This window comes from Chiroxiphia lanceolata, chromosome 18 (genome assembly GCF_009829145.1).
Source record: "Chiroxiphia lanceolata isolate bChiLan1 chromosome 18, bChiLan1.pri, whole genome shotgun sequence".
Lineage (NCBI taxonomy): Eukaryota > Metazoa > Chordata > Aves > Passeriformes > Pipridae > Chiroxiphia > Chiroxiphia lanceolata.
The window spans coordinates 13,634,597-13,656,439 of record NC_045654.1 but is presented as its reverse complement, the minus strand read 5'-3'; the positions used below and the strand labels follow the sequence as shown (position 1 = coordinate 13,656,439).

At 47.0% G+C, this 21,843-nt stretch overlaps 1 protein-coding gene across 15 annotated transcripts in view; it reads right to left on the bottom strand.

Annotated features, from left to right (window-relative positions):
* FBRSL1 (fibrosin like 1) overlaps positions 1–21,843 on the bottom strand; it is a 509,379-nt gene that overhangs the window by 39,545 nt on the left and 447,991 nt on the right. For all 15 annotated transcript variants that reach the window (XM_032705870.1, XM_032705864.1, XM_032705872.1 and 12 more), the window contains one exon: positions 16,660–16,705. In XM_032705870.1, coding sequence (XP_032561761.1) covers positions 16,660–16,705 — 46 coding nt within the window. The remainder of the gene's footprint in view (positions 1–16,659; positions 16,706–21,843) is intronic.

Genomic DNA, 21,843 nt, shown 5'->3' with positions numbered 1-21,843 from the left:
TCCTGATTCCTCACCCTAACAGTGAAATGACCTATATTTGCTTTGCACTGTCAGTAGTGGGAAACCCACACAGATCCGTGCCCACAACCACAGACAAAATGAAGGGGCACCAGCTTCTAACATGCCTCCATTTTAGCTTCCTCCTCCCTGGCTTGCATTAAGGATGCTAATCCTTAATCTAGCATTTTGTCTGTCCACTAATTGTCTGCTGTAACAAGGAGGGAAATGCTAAGCCTTGGTCACCCCCGATGCAACTGTAACAACGAGCCCCGATGGAGCTGGAGGCCTGAGGGTCCTCACACCGGGGTGACACAGGACTGGGACACTTCATAGTGGAAGAGAGAGAACGTGTCTGGTTGGCCTGCTGGGTCTGGAACACCCAGGGGTCTGGAACACCCCAGGCCATCCTCATGCCTCTGCCCAGCCTGCTTACTTTCCTGGCTATATCCACTTAGGTTTTCTTGGGTACCTATCCAAATAGAGCAGCACCTCTTCATCCCACAGAGGCATGTGCTTGTTCCCAAAAGACAGGAAACAGTGTGGACCTCACAGTGGGATAATTATCACAAGAAAAACACAAGCAACAGTGTTCTTGTTACAGATTATGGTCATGGCTAATGGCAATGACTGGGCTATCACACTCTACCTTGTGGTCAGTTCACAAAGGGAAATTAGGCCAGGAAGGACAGAGTACCCATTATTTTATATAGAGAGGTGGGAAGCAAGGACAATTATGGAACAATCTCTTGCAGGCAGCAGGTGTTGCTGTGTTTTTAGAAGAGTTCTCCCATCCCTTTGTTTCTCAGGCAGGCTGGCTCTGAGCTGGGCTGTTCCCACAGAGCTCTCAGCCTGCCCGAGGCTCGGAGGACCTGCTCTGAATGAGAGTTTCTTCCCATCAATTTGTTAAAACCAAAGCCAGATTCCCCACATATTAAGTGCTGCCCGTTTCTGAAAAATCCTGTCCTCTTTTAAGACTGAACACAAGCAAGAGTGGCAGGAAGGAAGAAAGAATATTCCCCATCATGAAAGGAGGAAAAAGGCACTGAGGGAGCAGTCAGCCTCTCCTATGCCATACCACATCTCTGGGGACTAAAGCTTTGCTGCATCCACAAGACAAATCCACCTTCCCTCCCTGTTCCCACAGCAGCACAGAGCAACTCCCCAGTTACCAGTGCTGGATGCTGGTAAAGGTCTCCCTTTTCTTCCCTGTGTAAGGCATTTCCCTCCCCTTCATTTTATAAATTACCAGAACAGACATTTAAATGTTCATGAGTAATCTGAACAGAGTATTCATGCCTTGGGCATTTTCATGCTCTACAAGGAGAGAAACAAAAGGGCCTCATTTAATACCTCCCTACAGCATTCCCTGTTCCTGCTCTTCCCTTGTGAATCTCCAAAGGCAAACTCTCAGTGGTTCAAGGCTTCTGCAATACCCCAGCCCTCCCTTCTCCCTTTTTAAGATGAGCTTCTAAAGCAAATCTCTCTGGCTGACTGGAACAGGTGGTAGGAATCCTTCAAAGGAGAGAAAAATCATTTGTAACTAATAAAAAGAGAAGAAAAGTCTGATTCCCGTGGTTTTACTAAGCACCCACGGGAGTCATTCGGATGGCAGGCACATCTGCTGCTTCTGTGGCCCCCCTGGCACTGCAGCCAGGGAGGATGAACAGCCTCCCTGTACCTGCACCCACCCAGGACAGGGAGGATGAACAGCCTCCCTGTACCTGCACCCATCGCCTCCCGGGATGCCAAGGAATGGAGTGGCTCTCTCTGCTTTAAGGGAGATTTTAGGAATGCTGTATCAGTTCCAGAGCCTGATGGGCCAGGCTAAGGGCTGAGCCTGTCTTCTGCCCTGGATTTTGAGATCTAGCTTTACAAAACCAGCAAAAGCCTCTATCCTTTCCAACATACAGAAACCATCCACTGTTTGAACAAAGTTTTGTGCTAGATCAAAAAGCCAGACCTGCAAAACTGTCCTTGGGGCTTTGCTTTTATTCTTTAGCAAAACTCTCCTCTACAGTAACTTTCTGATCTGCTGCCTTGGAGAGAAACATCACAGTACACAGAGATGAACAATATACCTTAATCTCTTGCCTTATACTTGACAGGTAAAGAAGCCTGACTTGGGAAGGACCCCCAGGGCACGGTTGGCAAAGGCTGGGCTTGCTGTGTGGTGCTTGGATACAGCAGTTCTCCTGGAAAGAAGTGCAGCCCCAGGACAGCAGCTCGCTCCCCACCTCTCTCTCCAGCCGTGCCATCCGCCTTTCTTCTCCCCTTATTGTCAAAACTGATGAGGGGAGAGGTGACAAGCTGGAAAGGCTTGGCCAAGACTTGAGACCGAGAATTCAAAGCACCCCTGCTGTGTTCCAAAGTGCTGTTATGGCTGCTCCCAGTGTGCAGGGAATTAGGATATGGTCTCCAATCCAGCTACAAGCCAAGGAGGCAGAGGAATAGATGTGCTTTCTGCAGAGACCTCAGGTACTGCTCCTTTCCTGTGTTTATTGGCAAGTACAAGGTACAGAAACATCCATGAGCAAGAGCAAATGCTGGAATCCAGGTTTATCTGGACGCGATCTAAAGGACCCTTTGCTATGATGTGGCCAAAGCAGTTGTTTGTTCAAGAGTTAAAAGGAAGGGATATTTCTTCCTATGGAGGAGGATCAGGAAATTAAACCTGGACTCAACTCAGATCTTCCTCCTTTCTCATATGGGTTTCTCTCCACAAAGAGGGGGTGGCACTGGGCTCAAATATTCTCCAAATATGATTTCCCTCTCTTCTACAAGAAATTTATAGAGAAAATGGTCTGAAATCCCTGCAGTCTTCCACAGATATGCCACACTCTGAAGCTCTGGGCTTCTCCCCATTTCTTTTGTTCTCTATATCAATTTTGCCTGTTCACAACCCACACTGCAGTCACGTTGAGATCCACGTGCCCACCCCAGCCCATGCACAGCAGCTGGTCACATCTGCACGTGTGTTTGGTGACACGCTACCACTGACCAGCTCTTCAGCAGCCAGTCCCACAGCATTGCCAGAAAGTCTATTTAGTTTGTAAGGCTGCAAAACCTGGCACACACCTTTACAGAGTCTGGAACGGCACTGCAGTATTTACATCCCTTCCAGAGAACCACAGAAACATCCATCACTGTATGGTCACGCTCTACTTGTCACACACCAGCACTGGCGTTCTGGAGAGAACTGTATCCCAAACAAGCACCCATCTCAAAAGTACCTTTGGGGTATTCAGTTCGTTGTGGCTGCACTGAACTGCTTTCTGACCAGAAAAGACAACGCTTTCTTCAATCACCCTGTAGAAATGTTTTCTTTATGGCCAAACTTCAGAAATATTCACCACCCAATACTGAGGTTGGTTTTTCTAAGAGCTAAGGATCGTAAAGTAGCCACGTGTTTAAACAAGAGGTCATTATCCACCAGCTTCAGGGTTCAGTGCAAGCTTCTAAGCAAAGAGCAATTTGAAAATAGAGCTGTTAAAGCACTAACAGTAATTTAGAGTAGTTTAAGTTTCTGTTTTACTGATTTTTCTGGCTAAGATTCATAGGGCTATCAAATTAGCATCTGCGTATCTTGTTGAGTGGAGTAAAGTCAATAATCTAACAGGCCCATTTTGCTTCTCTTTACTGCTGCAATTGTGTGACTTCATCAATACTGAGACCTGAAGGCAAAGGACACAAAGCCAATGCCCTGCAGCAGATGGCAATCCCCTGTTCTGAGTGTCACTCAGCACAGTCCACCAGATGAGATCTGAGACACTGCAATCAGAGGAAACTGTTCCTGCTCAAGATGCCATAATACCAAAGCTTTAACACTAACTTACTGGTTCCCAACACAACCATAGGAAGGGAGATTTCTCAAAGGTATGAAGTCAGCAAGAGACTGAGAATTTGACCTAAACCTTTAAAAGCTTTCTAACCACACTGTTTACCTGTACCATAACCTGGAAGCTTTTAAGGACCAACAACAGCAGCAAATAACATTTGTTATTTAAATAAATGTGCTCTATTAACTCTTTGCAGAGAAATCTGCATTATCCAATACCAACCTCCTCAGTCTCTCCAGCTTCATCTACCCAATGTGGTATGAAAAGAAGCTCTTCCACACCCTTCCTTCCTCTCCCTCTCCTCCACCTCCAGGCAGCAAATCATTTTCAGCATTGGTTTGTGCTGCCCTGAGCACTCCACGCTGCCAGACTGGTCAAAGCCACAGAGGGAAGGAAAGATGCCTTTCCAAGCCCACCTCTGGAAAGACATAGATGTGGTAGGAAAAGCCCTGCAAGCTTCCCTTGTTCCCTTTGAAACCCGAGGAGAACAGATGAGCAGCACATTTGAAATTAATTACAGCAAAACCTACTGCATTGTTCTCTCCTCCCCTTCCTTTTCCCCTGACCCCCTCATTGCAGAGCTCTCACTGGAACCTCTGTGGAGTGTATATTTTCCTAAAGTCGCCAAGGCCAGAGCGGTACAGCTGAGACATTCACAGAAGTCAAAGAAAGTGCAGGGCCAGGTTAGTGCACAGGGGCACAATAGTTCCTTAAGAGTGAGCGTCTCCCCCGCCGCCGCCCCCTCCTCCCAAACCTTCCATCTCTAATGAACCTTTGGTGTCTGTCCACAAAAAACAAACATCAATCAGGCAACAGGCTGTTCCTTTTCCCCTGTTGCTAGTCTGAAATAACAGTCATCCCCCGCTGGGCTGGGAACGCCACTTCCCTCTCCAGCACACATACGGGATAATAAGGGGGAGACGAAGGAGGGAGGAAAACCCGCTCCGAGGTGCCAGAATACACAGCGAGCCGTGCCTTTCAGAGCCAGAGAAAACTTGGGAACACAACAGCTTTTGATTCCTCCTGCCCCACTGGGTACGTTAATTATTTAATAGTTGGCCTGTGAATTGGTGGTGGTGGTAGGAACAGGGTGGAAGGGAAATCAGGCTTTTCCTCCCTGCCCCCAGCCCCCTCCTTGTGCTGGCAGAATGGTGTGTGCACACACGTGTGTGTGTGTGTGTGTGTGTGTGTGTACGAGGTTTTGGGCACGCCTGGGACCCTGCTCTGGCCGTGTCCTCCCTCCCCACCCACACAAGACCCTCCTTGTTGGCCTGTGACCACAGCAGCCGTGGACAGCACGGGACAGCATGTGGATGGAACGAGTTATGGGGCAGAGAAACGCACCCTGCCTACTCTCCCTTTGCAGGAGGATATTTTTCATGTATTATGCTTGGGGGAAGGGCACTTTGGAGTTTATATTGGATTTCGACAGAGCTGGAAATGGAGCTGCAAATCAAACAGAGATCAGCTTATGATTTGCAACCAGGGCTTTCTAGGTGTCTGAAGCAACACTTTGGAAGGAGCGCAGGGAAAAGGAGAATGTAACTACATCTCATTTGGATGGAGAGGACTCACAGATGTTAGGAATATTTTTGATCAACAGCTTTCCTGGCACTGACTGTGGTGGAATCCACAACCTTGACGGCTAGCTGAGTAAGAAAGTGCTGGCAAGCTCCTGACTGCATGCAGGCAATTTGCAATACTGCCAGTCAATATTTCAGTGAAAACAAAATTGCAGGGATCATATTAAAAAGAGAGGAAAACAGAAAATAAAACAAAACAAAACCCAGCGTGTCCTTTAAGAGAAACTCTGATACAACCTGATGGGACAGACCCTTCCAAATCCAAATGCACTCTTTGTTTAAAATGAACACACTGTGATGGGGGCCCTGCCGTGAGCACGCAAAGGAAAGCCCGCCAGCAGCAACAGAAGCAGACACAGCAAGAAGTGGCTTTACACCGGGACACCTGGGTGGCATGTTTAGTACACGCCTGCAGGAAATGATGCAGAAAGAGGTTTATGGTTGTGTCCATTTGGTGGAGGAAATGCATGCAGCAGGCACGGGCCTGAGCCAAAAACCTGGATCCACTCCTCTTCAGTCTTCGAGAGGAGAGGAAAAGTGATGGGAAGACAGGGGAGAGCTCCTCTGGCAGTATTTTCAAATTCTGGGTCTGCCATGCTGGTCTATTCTTAGTCTAAGCAATGGTATTACTGGGGAGACTGCCAGCAGTGTAGCCCAGGCAGTATTTCTCTCTGGACCAGCCTTGAGATGACTGACACAGGCTCCTGGGGGCATTTAAGCTGGTACAGCACACACCACCATTTGGAGTATCTTCAGAGTACCTCTGAATTACCCCCACCTGCACGGCTGGCAAAAGGGTGCTCTGCTGCTCACAGGCACTGAGTCAGGCCCTTTCTTGCCCTGGCCTCAGGACTAAGCTTGGCTGACTAGGTTGCCAGTCAGTAGGGGGTCCCCAGATGTCCGCTGAAGGCTGCTTTACAGCATGTGCTGGTAGAATGACATGAACAGTCCAGAGACTGGCCTGCAACACAAAAGTATTTCAGGCCAAAAGGTACATTATGCTCAGAGAGCTCTTTTGTTGATCTAAAGAAAAGTATAAAATAATCTGCTCCACTTAGGTTATTAAATTGATTGGTACAGAATGTGATGGACATATTCTAGTTGCTGGTTTCAGGTTCCTAGCTCAGTTTTAAAGACTGATTCAATAATAAAAATAATGACATGTTCATTATTGTATAAACATTCAATGCTCACTCACACTGTAAATTTCTTCCTCCAGCGACTCAGCCTGTATTAGAGCAGGTTGTCTGTGCAGAGCTTGCACTGTGAGTGCCTCTCCTGCACCCAGAGAAGGCCAACCATGGAGGAAAGCAGCTGGCTGGGGATAGCTCAGCTGTTTGGAAGCCAAATCACAGAGTACTGAGAAAATGAAATGTTGGCTGCTTCATCCAACAAGGCTGGCCCTTCCCTGCCACCCTGCCTTCCTCGATTCCCAGGGAACAGGCTCTGGCTTTGCTTCTGTAGTTTAACATTCACGAGCCAACGCAGCTTGAGGTCAGTTTGCAAACTCTGATGTGAATTTTAGCGATGCTGCCTGGTCCTACACGTCCCAAGATGTCAGAAGGACAAGGACTCGTGGGACTGAAGGACAAACTCCTCTTCCACGGGTTTTGCACTACAAGACAAGGAGCGTTCAGGAGACAGATCTCTCCCAGAACTGGATCGTCAATAAATATGGAAATACAGAACAAACTTAGCAGACACCAGCAGCAGATGCAGGTTCATAGATGTCTGCTTATTACCAAACCTCACTCCAGCTGAGACTTAAATAGCCTCCTTTATGCACAATGGGAGGGGGAGCGCAGTGAAGGAAACTGGCAATTACACATTTTATTTCCCTCCCAGCCCATTCGCTGTTCATCAGGTGGCTCTGCACCCCTAGGAAAGGTGCTTGTGAGCACTAAGTTAAGTACAAAGCCAGCTTGATACTTTCCTTTCACTGGGAGGAAGTTTCCATGTGCTTTTCTGGATGTGGTGTAAAAGCACAGTGAACACATTGTTTTATATTATTTTGAAAGCACCGTGAGTGCCTGAGGCACAGGGACTTCCAGGCTGCACTGTCTCTCTTTTCCAAGGCTGCAACCTCTCCTGAACACGATGGTGCTCAGAAACAGGGTCTAAGTTTAACACCATGCAAGGATTTATCTGTAGAGATGCATCTGCAATCTTCTTCTTCCTCACCTTTCAAAACAAACTTCTCCTTTCCAAAATCTCCACCCAAACTCCAGCAGGCTGACCAGCAAAACACCAGCTCACAGTGCTCCACAGGCTTTCCCAGCTTTGCTGCTCACCTCTTAAGAATGTATCTTCAACAGGGCAAAACGTTACTGTCCATTTAATTGGAGAAAGATCTGGAACTCTGACTATTCCCTTACGGATAAGCCTTTAAGAATTTATTAGTGATGAAACTAGTATGTTTCTTCAGAAACTTAATAGGGCTCCATAAAATTACTTCAATAACTTTTAAAATTTAATGGTGAGCAAGAACCTTTCCCCAGGCTTTTTGAACTGTCCGACAGAATCCCAGAGCGGGGATATAATTCTGCAATAAATTTTGCAGGATGGTTAAAAGAAATATAAAAAGATTTTAATTTCCTATTACCTCCTGTAAGACTTTGCCATCAGTTTAAAGCAAATACAGGAACTAAAAGCGCCATAGTCACTTTCCTCTCCCAGCGATTCACAAGAAAATATTTACTGTTTGGGGAAAAAAAACCCAACAAACTAGAACAAATATCCTTTTCAGAAACACAGACACGCAAACATAAACACTCTGCCAAGTCCTGCTCTTATCCATTGGTGTAAACCCAAATAAACGCAGGGAAGTCAATGGAGTCAGTATGGCTTTACCTGGCTGAACAGAGCCTGGGAGCCAGGGCTGAGCACAGCAGAGGTGGAAGGAAAGCCTCACACTGTGAGACCCTGGGCAGCTCGGCAGCAACATTAACAGGCTCCACAGGGAACGTGTTCAGCCCCTGTTAGCAGGAAGGATGGCCAGCGAAGCACGGAGCTGGGGGAAGCAGTGAGCACATGCATGACTAGCACAGTTATTAAGGAAAATGCCAGGAGCCCCATGGCTGAAAGCAAGCCCTGAGCCTGGCCTCCCTCCTCCCCTCCCACGGGACAGGAGCAGAGAGCTCCACCACTTCCAGCACTGATTTCAAATGAAGCTAATAGAAACAGAAAAACCAAACCAGAAACATGGCATGAACTGCTGACTGGGACAGTGGGGATGTGTCATCAGCCCCAGCCCTGCCCTGGGAGGAAGGCCTTGGTCTCGGGAGGGGCAGTGAGAGGAGCAGCGACACGCTGACAGCATCCTCTTTTACAGCATCCTCTTTTCCTGAAGTCTCTCACTGGGACTTACAGACCTCACCAGCACTGCACACAAAAGAGTAACCAGATCCATTTGCAATTAAACAGCACGCCTTGGTCTCATTGATCACTCCCACTGATTGCCCAGAAGGAAACACGAGCCCAGCCGGGGTCAGATCCAGCTCCCCAGCACCAGCACCCGGCACCGCCCTGTCAAACCCCTGTGGATGGGGATCCACAGAGTCCCCAGTGAGCTATTCCACAGCACAGCTGCCCACGGGTAACCTGTCAAACTGCTCCACCACAGAGCTCTGGGTGGAGGGTGGCCCTGAAAGGAGCATCGGAGAGCTGGAAAAACCAGCACAAGCTTGTGGCACACCCCTCTAGCACAGCTCGGGGGGATGCAGAGAACAAGGACTTCTCTTCACGAGGAGCAAGCCTGGTTTAAATAGGGTTGTGGTGGGCACAGCTCAGACCTGTACAGGACACTCAGACACTTCCCCTCATCCTGCACTGCAGTGCCTGTGCACGTGATGAGGGAATCAGGTTTACACCCAGCATTTAATTTTCTAAGAAGCCAAAACTTTACAAAATATTCCATGAATAAAACATGTCTCTGAGGTATTTTAAAAGCAGAACTGAGAAGACCCAACAGTTCTGTGGGGATTGCAACTGCTGCTCTTAACATCAGCGCCCTACAGCATCCTTCTGGTGCTGAGACACAACCAGCATCCTGCGAGCAGGGAGCGCAGCTGGAGACAGCGCCCAGACTTACCCGCTGGCTTCTGCTACTCCAGAAAAAAGAAAAACAAACTATAAACAAGGAGCAAAAAGATGGTATCTTTCAAACGTCCTTTAAAAGCCTAGGCAATGTAAACTACTAAATGCACTTGGAAGGAATTTCTGTTTTTTTCCCTTCTGATTTACAGTTTGATGGTCCTTTTATCTACTCTCACATGGAAAAGCTAGAATGTGCCTACTCAATCAACATGAGTTTGTGCTGGCCCATTCAAGATATATAATATTTTGCTTTTATAGTTTATTTTAAATAAAAAGTATAATTAAAGAAAATAAACCACCCACTTCATAACATTTATACAATGAGGACCTTATTTATTTTATTTACGTTTTGGTGGGCAAGGCACAGCATGCAGTTAGCTTTCCGTGATACTTAACAAAGCCGCATTTGAAATTTAAAATCTTTAAGGAAATGAACAAATTCTGTGGAGGAAGGGCAGTTGAGCAAAGAGACTTCTAACATTACCCTAGGTAATTGTGCATATATATGTTTCTGTGAGTCTCTCTCTACTCCAAAAACATATCCATGACTTGGATGCTTTAAATCAAAAAGCAATTTCAGTCCGTAATTCTCGAATAAATAATTAAACACATTTTATCTCCTACAGTATTGCTTCTATTCATTTTAATCTCACTGACAGGAATGCAGCAACATACCCCACATCCTTAAAATAACAAAACAAAACGCAAGATACCAACCAGAAGGCCTGGAAATGTTTATAATTCAACTTTTCAACTCTCTTGGCTGCAGCCTGGAGCTACAAAGAAAGCTCTATGCTGGCTCCCTCGAAGGAGAGAAGCCTGGGGGTCGCTGTGCAAACCACACGGGCAACGGTGCAAGCAAAGCCTGCACGGGGCAGCTCTCACTTTGGGAGGCACACAACGCTCAGTCTGTGTCAAAGGTAATAAATTATCCACTTCTGCAGCCTGAGTTTTACAGAACTAACCGGACAGCGTGGTTAAGCGAATGGTCTCTCTTGCTTGTCCATCATAATTTCACAGACAGCTGCCATGGATAGGGATGGTTATGGCCTGAATAATAAATGCATCCAACACAGCTTATGGGGGACAGAGAGTACATTCCCATTCCCAAAGAGAAGGCTGAGCCTTCCAGAGCCTAGCCTGCAAAATCAGGAAACTACAAGACTGAAAGACCGCACTTACTGCACTATTTTGTGCGTTTAGTTTCGGTTTGAACGTAGAGAACTGGCTGTGACTTGGGTGATTATCTTGGGTACCCACAGTGTTTGAAAATCAAAGTCCTCCTCCTTCTCAGGCCACTTTATAATTCCATATATGCCTATGCAAGACAGCTAATGTACTCATCCAGGCAGTGGCAAAATTAGACAGAACTTTTCAAAAAGAGGATGCTGGGACTCACATGCTGCATTTAGCATCAGTTCAGGGTATCCAGCACTGCCAACCCCCAAGCATTTACAAATCACAAACTATCTTTAAAATGAGGTTAAAACCAAAGTATTTGGGCTTCTCTGTGACTGCCTGCTGGCTGTGAGGCACAGAAGACTCAAGAGTTCCAGGCTCTTCTCTGCAGACAGGAAGACTAAACTCTTGTTTAAAAAATGAAATTAAAGCTTAGATTTTGGTACAATCCTCTGAGGGCCTGGGCTTCATGAAAAACACAGAATATTGTAAGCTTGTGATAAAATCACAAGAGATGTGGCATGGAGAGCAGAGCAGCTGCAAAGAATCCTGAGCACTGTATAAATCATAGCAATATGGCTGCTATCTAAATAAGTGCATTACTTATTTTATCTATTATTACAGATGCTTCTGTGGAAATTTCTGCATGCCTGTAATCATGGTGGACTCCTGTCCAAAGATTCAGCTGTAAATTATCACCCCCCTCTCAAGTTTCCTGACTGTGAAGGTAATCACACACAAGATGGTGACCTCATCAAAATGTAACCAGAACCTGGGGATAAAACTGAGATCAAGAGACAGGATGCAGCATCTCAGATCCTGCTGTGGACCCCACGCAAGAAAACTGGGAAGATTTATGACATCTCTCCTGACCTGCATTCATGTAAAACACAGCTAATTGCCTGAGCGGGTGCTGTGAGACGTGTTTGCTCTGTCTGGGCAGACCTTCCCGTGATGGAAAGCTCTCCCTCCCTGCACAGTGAGGTAAAGCCCTGAAGGAGAGGTGGACTTGATTACAGGAGGTGCTGTTCCAGCCCAGACAGGGAGTCTCTGACCCTGACAACTGGAGATAGAGTGCCGGGGGACAGGACCAAGGCGTGCAGGCAGCACAGCAAGCCCGGGAGACACCGGGCTCCTGATTCCCCTGTCAGTGCTGAGACCATCGAGCTGTGCTGCTGCAAACTGTGCCAGGCATGGGTGTCTTGAGCTCAGCTGCATTCAGGTTGTTTTCTGCTTCACCAGGCACTCACAGGTTCCTCCTGGAGAGCTGACTTGCTGCTCTCCCATCATGCCCCTGCCCCTCCTTTCCCCTCTCACCCCATCTCACAGTAATAACCATCAGTTTTTAACAGCATGTCCTACACTGGAGGTTTTGTAGTTCCAGCTTTTAAAATGATTTAGTGTGACAGTTTAGTGCTGAATTAAAAAAAAAAAAAAAAAAAAGGAAAAGAAAAAGGAAGAGAAGAAGCAGAGAGAAAAAGGAGAGACAGTTCCCTTAAGGCAACAACATTATGGAGCAGTGATCTCAGAGGAACAAGGGTTCTTCTCTGGTTCAGATGTGCTTGTCAGAGCTCAGTGTCGTCTCTGAACAAGAAATCTCTCTTGCTGGCCCAAGGCACAGTTTTGTGGTCAAGAGGACAGAAAATAAAGGGAGGGAACTTCAAAGAAGCAAAAGCTGCATTAGCCCGCTGGGGCGGGTGGCTGCGGCACATCCCATGGCTGACAATTACGACCTGCATGCCGAGAAAGCTTGCCTCCCTCTTGTCAGAGGGATAAGACACAGGCTGTGAGCTTTAGAGCTTTGAGGATGTGTACAGTTCATGATGAAAGATAGCACTTCAAAGCCCTTTGCCTAGAAACCCAGGGAGAAGTGAGAGCAGAGGGTAAGCAATCTTTTTTCCTGGGGGGTGCGTATGCGGGGGAAGGATAAGACTTACTTTCACTGTCATTTATTATTGCCATGAAAATGAAGCCTTGCACTGTTTATGGAATCTCTCATTAAAAGGATCTCTTGATAAATCGCTTGACAAACATTCATTAATTAAGTCTCTGAGCGCACTTGGCTGACAGGCATTAGTCTTCATTTTGCAGGAGGGGGGATCAGGGCTTGGGGCTCAGCAAGCCCCCAACAGCCAGGGCAGGGCTGGGGCCCAGCCAGACACCCTGTGCCACCAGACAGATGGATTACACTGCTCCCTCCATGCCCAGCTTGATTCTCATCCAAAGACAGGAGCAACACACTTGTCTTTACCAAACTCCAAAGCCCTTGTGCCCCCACTGCTGCCCAGGGCCCCCCAGGGCTGCAGGGTAGATATGGCTGTGCAGGTCTGGCTCCTCCATGGGTGTCTCTTGCCCTGGGGGCTCCTGGACACCCCTTTCATCTCACAGGCACCTCCTCACCCACAGCCACCCCAGGGCTAGGAATGGAGACACCCCGGGCTGCTGCCCAGGCTCCACTTAACTCTGCCATGGAGATCTTCCTCCTCAGCCCCCTTGACCTACCAAACCCTTTGGGAAACAGCTTAATTTAGGAGGCCCATTTCACCCTAACCCTGCCAAGTGGCCCTGGGTTCAAATGCAGGGGACTCAGCAGGTCACCTGGGCTGCAGCTGCAAGGCTGTTGTGGTGGAAAAGGAACCACCTCTCCATCTTTCCCTGGCATACAGCAGGCCTGGAGCAAAGAGTGGTGGAAGAAAGCTCAGCCACCTCCAGCCAGACTCATCAGAGAAGCCCACTGACAGAGGGAGCCAGCAGTGAGGACCCAACACTCAAGTCTTTAAAATACAAACTGTCCTATACCACACACTTCAAAACATGATCACAGCAGGCAGGAGGAGGTCCTTGCAGTGACTCAGGGGTGACCATCCCTCTCACCTCCTCAGCCCCACAACACATGTGCCCTCCTATCCATCACTGTCATCCCTCTGCCTCATCCTCCCTCCTGGAGGCAGAGGGACAGATTTGGCTTTCGCCTACGCCTCCCCTGCCCTTCCTGGCACTTGCCCTTCAGAAAAAGCAAGCACTGGCTGGGAGATTCCTGTGAGAAAGGAGCTGCATGAGAGAGCAAACAGACCTTTATTATTTGCTTATTGATTTATTCTCCAGGAGGATGTAACACCCGGCCCTCGGCAGCAAATGCCCTTGTAACTCTGTGCTGCAGTGACAAGTTGGCCAAACAAACGCTTTACTGAGTCAGAAAACAAAGACTGTCAGCAGAGCAGATCAGGGCTTCTCCCCTCTTACTTTTAATTATTATTTCCTTACACAGAGGATTTAATCTCCTCTTCTCCTGGAAGCTCAAAGTGCCCCATTCAGCCCATTTCACAGCTGTGACTGCCGAGGTCACCCTGGGTCAGGACACCTCTCCCTGCAGCACAGTAGTGACTGGTCCCCAAGTGGATGTCCACACCGTGCATCTGTTGTTGCAGATGAACTGGTGTCAGGAGGAGGAGCACGGCCACCACTGTGGCCCCGGCGGGGAGGGGGCAAAGGCAAACCCTACCCAGAGAGCCCCAGACAAAAGACGCTGCTCCTCCGGCCCTTTGTGCAGCCCTCAAACGCGGTCAAAGGTGACATTTTACAGCTGTTCCAGCCTCAAATAAGTGAAACCCGTCTATCTTAATACTTAATTGCATTGCTAAGCTGCTGATAAACTGGGACGGCATAAAACAAATATGTGGGGCCAAACGCATCCCCAGGGGAAGTTTGTGGGGACAGGGGGAGCTGCACCAGACAACGAATCCACTTCATGTGTTTTAAAAGCCTGGTTACCTTCAATAAAGGCTGTAGCACGGATGCTGCACATTTGCTAGCTAATATCTCTCCAAAAAGGCCGCAAATGTTTACAAAAGAAGGGCACAATGCAAATGCCCGCGGGAGAGGACGAGCACGTGCCATGCCACGCATGTGCCCATCAGGAAACCGTGTTAAGCTAATCCCCTCCCCACACAGCCACCACGGCTCCAGCCCCGGAGAACATGGCCTTAAATCAACGCTCTTATCTCACAAAAGGAATTTAAGTGCAGCGCTTTGAAAGTCACTTTCTCGCGGCCATATGGCAGCCCCGAGCCCGGTCCTGTTCATTTGCATGTGCGAGAGACAAATCCGGCTCCTGCCTTGCGGGAGCGATAACAGGGCGAGGGGTAAAACTTAGCACTGTTTGGGTTTCTGCATAAAATCTTGCTGAGGCAAATTTCTCTCACCTCTCAAGGCAAGTGCCAAAAGCTGAGGCAGCCCCCAGGAGAGCTTGCCCACGATGGCAGCCCGTACTGATCACGAGGCACACCGGTAACAGGACCAGGGTAAAAGAGGAGTCTGAGACAAAAGCCATCATCTGAACCCAAAGCTGGCAACGTCTACACCCACATTACACCAAACAGGAACAGGCTGAAGTTACAGGGATATAAACAGCACTGAACACAAACTTCAAGACAGCAAATTCGCAAGCGTTCGCACATTTAACTTCCTGATAGGGAGGTATTTTGAAAACTCATGTTGCTGAGCTGCTCCATGATATGAAGGGGTGGGGGATCTTGGGCTCCAGCACAAGGAGGAGCCAACAAAGCTGCTAACGCTTCAACATAAGCCTCTCCAGCAGATCTCCGTGCCAGGCATTATGCAGGATGGCAGGATTTTTGTTTTGCCGAGGCAGTGCCGTATGGGCAATCTGGTTTGCCTTATCAGCGAGCCAAGTGAGAGGAGAGAAATGCTCTTCCCCACCATTTGTTTAAACTTCCCTTTTCCCCCCCAGATAAAGCTGCATACTTTTGTAAAAATATCTGCAAATGTAATAACATAATAGGCTTGTCATCGGTTCCCACATTTGGCATTGAAAATCTGCAAAGCTTGGAAAGAAAGAGAATTCCTAATAGTTACTGCTGCTGAAGAGCCCAGCTATAAACTGGGCCTGGATCCAGGTGATGGAGCACACAACCACCAAAATGCCTTTCCGTGTCCAGCACCTACTCCTACACAACTGCAAATCGTTCCTTTCTTGGCCCCACTGAAATAAGGCAAGAAGGTTTATTTCATCACTTCTTATTGATGGGCCCATCTCCCCTCTCCGGGGTATTTGCATGCCCCTAACATTCATTACTGCTCTGAAGCCGTTTCATTGTGCAGCTCAGTGCTGAGCACGCTGCAAACAGCCCCATGCCCCGACAATCCATTCGGAGCCACAACACAAACCCCCTCACACGGTGATGTGGAACCATTCCCAGCCCAAGGCTTTCCATCATGGAACCACAGTTCGCCCTCTCCAAGGCCGTTTCTTCAGTAATTTTGCCCAGCATCCATCTCAGTGAGATTATCCCTGGGAACACATGAAACTAGAGCAGCCCTGCTTTATGGCTGCACCGAGCCCTCAGAGGAGGGCTTGGCGTATTTAGAGATATGTCACCGTGCCTCCCAAGGGGAATGTGGAACGGTGCAGTCTCTTAGCAACACCCAGTGCCTATCACAGGTAACTCTCATTAACAGGAATAGTGGGAGCTGTGAGCTGAAACCCTGCAATGTGCTGATCACCTTCCCCTGTGCTGGGAGAACCCGGACGGACAGGCAGGAACGCTCTGTGGGCACAGGGGGGGAAAGGGATGGGCAAGCCCTTGGAGAAGGATACAGGCAGCACCAAAATATTGATTTGATTAAAAGAAACGAGGATTTGATTGTGTTAGAGAGAAAAGCATATCCCCTACGCTTCAAGTCCGCAAGGACTGATTTCTCCTTTGTCTCCAAGACATTTATTACAAATCTTACTGGAAGGGAAGAAATCACACCCCACACTGAGACAATGCAGCTCTAAATTTCAACTTAATCATCACAAGCCTGTAAAGCTGATCTTTATGGCAATGTGTGTGGCCAAACTAAAGGCTCTGGCAAAACTGATGTCTTGCTATTCTCACGATACAGATTTCACAACCCGAATCTCTTGCTGTAAGATAAGGAAAGCATTTCTCCGGGTCACTTACCTTTATTTGCTGCAGGAGAGAACAGCTTCTCAGAGCCTACAGAAGCCTGAAAAAGGAAGAGAAAAAGAGGGTGAGTAATACTGAAGGAGAAATTCGGAAGGCTTGCTCACAAAAACACAGCTCATAAAACAAGTCGATTATCTGTAGACCTGCAGTTGCACATTGCACCTGGAGGGTGCAATGTTGTGCCATTAAAGAACAAGCATGCATCCTGAGGAGATGAGAGCAAAGCGTATACACGAGTACTGTCCTGATCTCACCCAGCTATATCCTCCTGTCTCGTTTATTTAGGCAACCATGCAATGCACAGCTAATTTTATCCATGATTCCTCGTATAAAAACAAAACCAGTGAAACTGCTATCAAGCTGAAGGAAAAAAAAAACCAAAAAAACCAAAACACACTTCAAAGGCTCTCTCGTTGAAAATAAGCTCATTTCTTGCTGAACATGCAAAATGTAATTTGTGTATTGGAAACACGAGTTGCAACTGAATACATCCGTATGAAGGAGGGTGTTATTTAATATTATGCCAAATGATTGGTACATGCTGCTATGCACTTAGTTGAGTATGAAATAAAACATCTTCCTCTTGAAGACTGGGTTGCACTATGCTCTGAACTCCACAGCAGTGGATTTGTGCTCCTCACAGCTCTGGGAAATAGTTAAAGAAATCCAATTAACCTAAACCTTGTAAACAGCTTCATGATAATCAGGGTCACTGGGTTACAGACAAGATGATAACGACAGAGAGGGAAAAAAAGTCCGTTCATCGTAAATAAAGCTTTTATGAGTTAATTTGATGGCTTCCTTTCCCCCCCCAACGGATATCAAACAGTCAACCTATTTCAGCATAAGCTTTTCCTCCTCGCCATCAGATAAAATAGCAAGTAGCCTCTCCAGAATCAAAGCTGGTCTGGGAGCAGGAGCACGATCAGCATTACTACATTACTACCATCTACAAGATAGCTGAAAGTATTGCCAACGTGTTGGCACTGACTGCTGCATGAATAAAATGGGGTGAAGTACAAAGCTGACGAGCAAAAGATACTGGAAGTGAAAAACGCCTTTTTCCCCTGACTCTGCTTTAAAAACAATGAATTAATTCAACCCACGGCTGAACCAAGCTGATTTTATTTTTGATTTTATTGATTTTATTCTAAGGTGCCTTGGGAGATTTGCATGATAAAGAGCACTATGAATTGTATTACATTGTTATATATTTTAAATGACGACTCAGAAGGAAAAAAACAAATAGTAAAATGCAAGAAGATCTGCATGAGATATAGTAAGAAGCAAGAGTGATCTTTTAATGTTATTTCCAAGAAAAGTGGCACTGCAAGCACTGAATGTCTTACTTAATGCAAATGTATAAAAAAGAGAGGGAAAACAACATGAAAAATAGGTTGAGGCTGAGACACATAAGAAAGAAATTCTGAATTATGTCCACGACAAAGCTGCACGTGTAGCTGTGGCATGTATGATCATTACACAGCTCAGCAAAAGGATCCTAAAATCTTAGGGAAAATCAGTTACCTGCACGATCCCTTCACTGCATGGATTAAAAAGAGGAAGAACCAGGATTAAACAAGGTTTTGCCTAGGCTGGTTTGCAAAGAAAGTCTAACAGTGTCACACAGCAGCAACAACAGTGGTGCATAAAACGTTTGACAGCCAACTCTGAATTTACAACCCATTGTTAGGAGATTTTTCACTCATAATCAACACAAAGTCAGCACGGACGCAGAACACATCTGCAGGCCCTGGGAACTCACCCACACTAACACAGCTCACACAAAGCCAGGGCCTGGTCTCAAAGCACTCCCTAAGCACTCGGACACGTGGCAGGTGGATAAATAAGATTCCCCCGTTTTACAGGCAGTGAAACTTCACCGTGGCTTGCACTAAAGCCCAGGCAGTAAACTGGCTGCTGAGCCACAAATCCTAAGTGCCGGGTCTTGCTGCTGGGGTGTGGGGTCTCCAGCAGCCTGCTGGGAGAGCTGCCCTTCCCTGGGAGCCATCAGGAGCAAGCCATGGCTGCAGGACGTGCCACCCCAGCTGGGAGAAGCTTTGTGCTTCTGGTCTGGAGAACTGGGTCCCACCAACACACGGCAGCCACCAGCTCACTCCCTTCTGTGCAACTCGGTACCGGGGGCTAAATACAGAGTGGCACTGTTGAACTGATCTCAGTGCTACAGGTCCAGACTATATAAAACTATGCTTAATGAAGTCAGGCCAGAAAACTCACTTTTAAGAGAAAGTAAAGCACCCAGATTATTGCTCAGTCCTCTGCTATCAGCACGTGCCACTGCCTTCCACAATCAGTCAACATTTACAGAGCAGCGTTTTCAACATCACAGCTTCAGTTCACAGACACAAACCTTCACACCTAGAGTTTACTGTAACTTTTGCTTTCGCTTCTGGTGATTTCTAGCTCCAGATCTGAGCAGTTTTTGGCATCAGCACCATTCTGAAACAGGGAATGCCTGTGCTATAGGAGATTCTACGAGCTGCTGTAAAGGCAGGAGGGAAGCTGGGGGAGGAAGAGCCTGAATTCATCATTCAACCCTACCAGTCACCCTTTAAAGGAAGCATACAATAAAACCTATGTGTCTGAGGGAGCCCACTAATGAGTGAAAAAATCCAACAAACCAACCCATCTGCTAAAACAAGTCCCCTCCCAAAATTTCTGCTGTTCCAAGCAAATAATTTGCATACATTTAAGAAGAGATTTAAAAAAAAAACACCAAAAAAAGTGGAATTTTTCCCCTGTGAACAAAACCAGGCATTTGGAGTCTTATGTATAAATTCAAGCCATCCCAGGAAATCACACATTCCTTGATGCAAAATGAAACTAGAAATTTCCTTTTTCCCCCTGCTATCGTTGCTTCCTGCCTGTCTCCATCTGAATGACCACGTCGAGGACAACCCAAATTACTTGTTGTTGCTGTATAAGGCAAAGAGACATCCCCAGCCTGAGGCTCACAGACAGAAGACATCTCTACCCTTCCTTGTTCACTTGCTGCTCACCTCCCTCTGTCGAGCACGGCCACAGAGCCCACCAAGGCCTGTGCTCATAAAAGCTGCTGCTTGCACAGTCCCACCCTCGCCCCCAGTAACCACCTTGGCATTTTAAGCAAATCTAACATCTGTGCCCAAACACACCCAAATGATTTCAGAGAGCTGCAGTTTCTGAGGCAGCCTCACACTGACGGAATGTTTAAGACTCAGCACCCTTAAAACGACACCGAGCCTTGCAGGTCCCCTTTGTGGCTTATTCAACAAAGTTACCAATCCCCTGTCTCATTTCGAGTTTCTTTCTTTTCTACACCAGAACTAAAGGGGAGAATGCCGGTACCCACTTCTGTGACAGTCTGAGACCAGGCTGAATACATTGCAGAGGAAAACAACAGTTCTGCCCTTTTCTGCTGTGCAGAAAGCAAGCAGAGCAGTGGTGCTCCCACCCCTCATCCTTCCTCCCCTTGAACCCAGCACACATCAACACCGATTCAATTTCCAGCACTAAAAGCTCAGCAAAGGCAGCTTTTTCCTCAAAATGTGAGGTGGTAACCACAAAGGATGTAGCACACCCTCTGCTCTGAAGGTGAGCAGTGAGGGATAATGAAGTCTGTGCCTCATCCATCCCGGTTCCCACTAACCCAAGGCAGCTGAAAGGTGTAAGAGCTCTTACAGATTAATAATTTAACGATTATATATAACAGAACAGCATCATCTGACAGAGACAGCATTATAAACTATGTCAGAGCTCGCAGTAATTACTTTTCCCCCCCCTTTCTCTGTAGCCAATAAAATGACTAACAGGGAATAAACCCATTCCTTATCACCAACAACAGAGGCTCTGTGGACCCTCTCGCCGTCTCCTGGAGCACTGAATGCCAGATCCAAGCTGGATACTTCAGGAGCCTGATAGCAAGACATGGGGAAATTGCTAATAAGGCTCCAGTTCTGGTTCACAAGGAGCAAGGGAAGTGGTGTTAGGGACCTGGTATGTATGTCATGCAGAGGGCAAAAGCCAAGCACTGCCTCCAAATGAGTCCAGCACAGTAGGCAGAAGGCAAAGGAGACAGTAAAATACAGCTTAAATTTTATTTCTGGTTGGCTGCCTATCTTCTAGACAGCCAAGAGCCAGCCTCAAGAGAGACTGTTTGCACAGCTACTGAACTTAGCAAGCACTAAAAAGCTCACAAGAAAACCCTTCTCTGGGAGATTTTCAAACTAGAAGTGCTGGATAAGCTTACAGAAACTTTCAGCATAAAGCACAGACCAATTTTGGATCAATTTTCATCCTTCCCTTTGATCTGTTCCCCCTGCTTTTACTGACCACTCCGATGCCACTCGACTGCTCGTCCAGCAGAGAATTTCAGCACTTCAGCACTGCTTTACCAGCTTCCATTTCACTCTGCAAGTCATTCACACCAGACCCTTCATCCAGTAATATGAGAACAGTAACTAAAACAGGAAGGTATTGTTTGGGTTGTGATTCTTCTATAGGAAATGGAAATAGATACATATGGAAAGGTGCAAGAGGAACCTGGAAATCACACACATGCACACAAAAAAAACCAAACTAAAAGTCCCCCTTAAGACCAAGAAAGTACTCAACACATTTCAGAATATAGAAGGAACCCATGGGTAACACTGCTTGCATTGTGAAGGGATGTTTCCAGGGAACCTATAGTGTTTCCAAAACCTGCACTATTTCTGGAGGGAAATCACAGCTCCATTAAGAAGACAAAAGAAAAGTCAGACCTGCAAGTCAGTCATTTCATGCATTGTCACAGGAAAATAAGCTGGAATAAGCAGTACATGAACTACCTTTTTGTGAACCTTCTAGGAAAATCCAGCTCTGTGGTACACGGCTGGCTGGGACACAGCACAGCCCAGCTGTGTGAGGGATTAAGCAAGAGGGAACAGGACTTCTACAAATCCACACTGTGATTATCTTCACACAGAATTTATAGACTGGGCTTTCAAGAGGGCTCAGCACTCAGCAGCTGCCTTTGGGGCACCAATTTGAATGAAGCTACTGGGTACAAAGCATTCTCAAAAATCCATTTAGATGTTTAAATGGTGACCAGGTTGTTCTGAAAATCTGGTTACAGTGGATAGTTGTTGAGTTCACTTAGAAAATTCTGGCTGTTGATCTCCAGTGCAAATAAGGACTAAC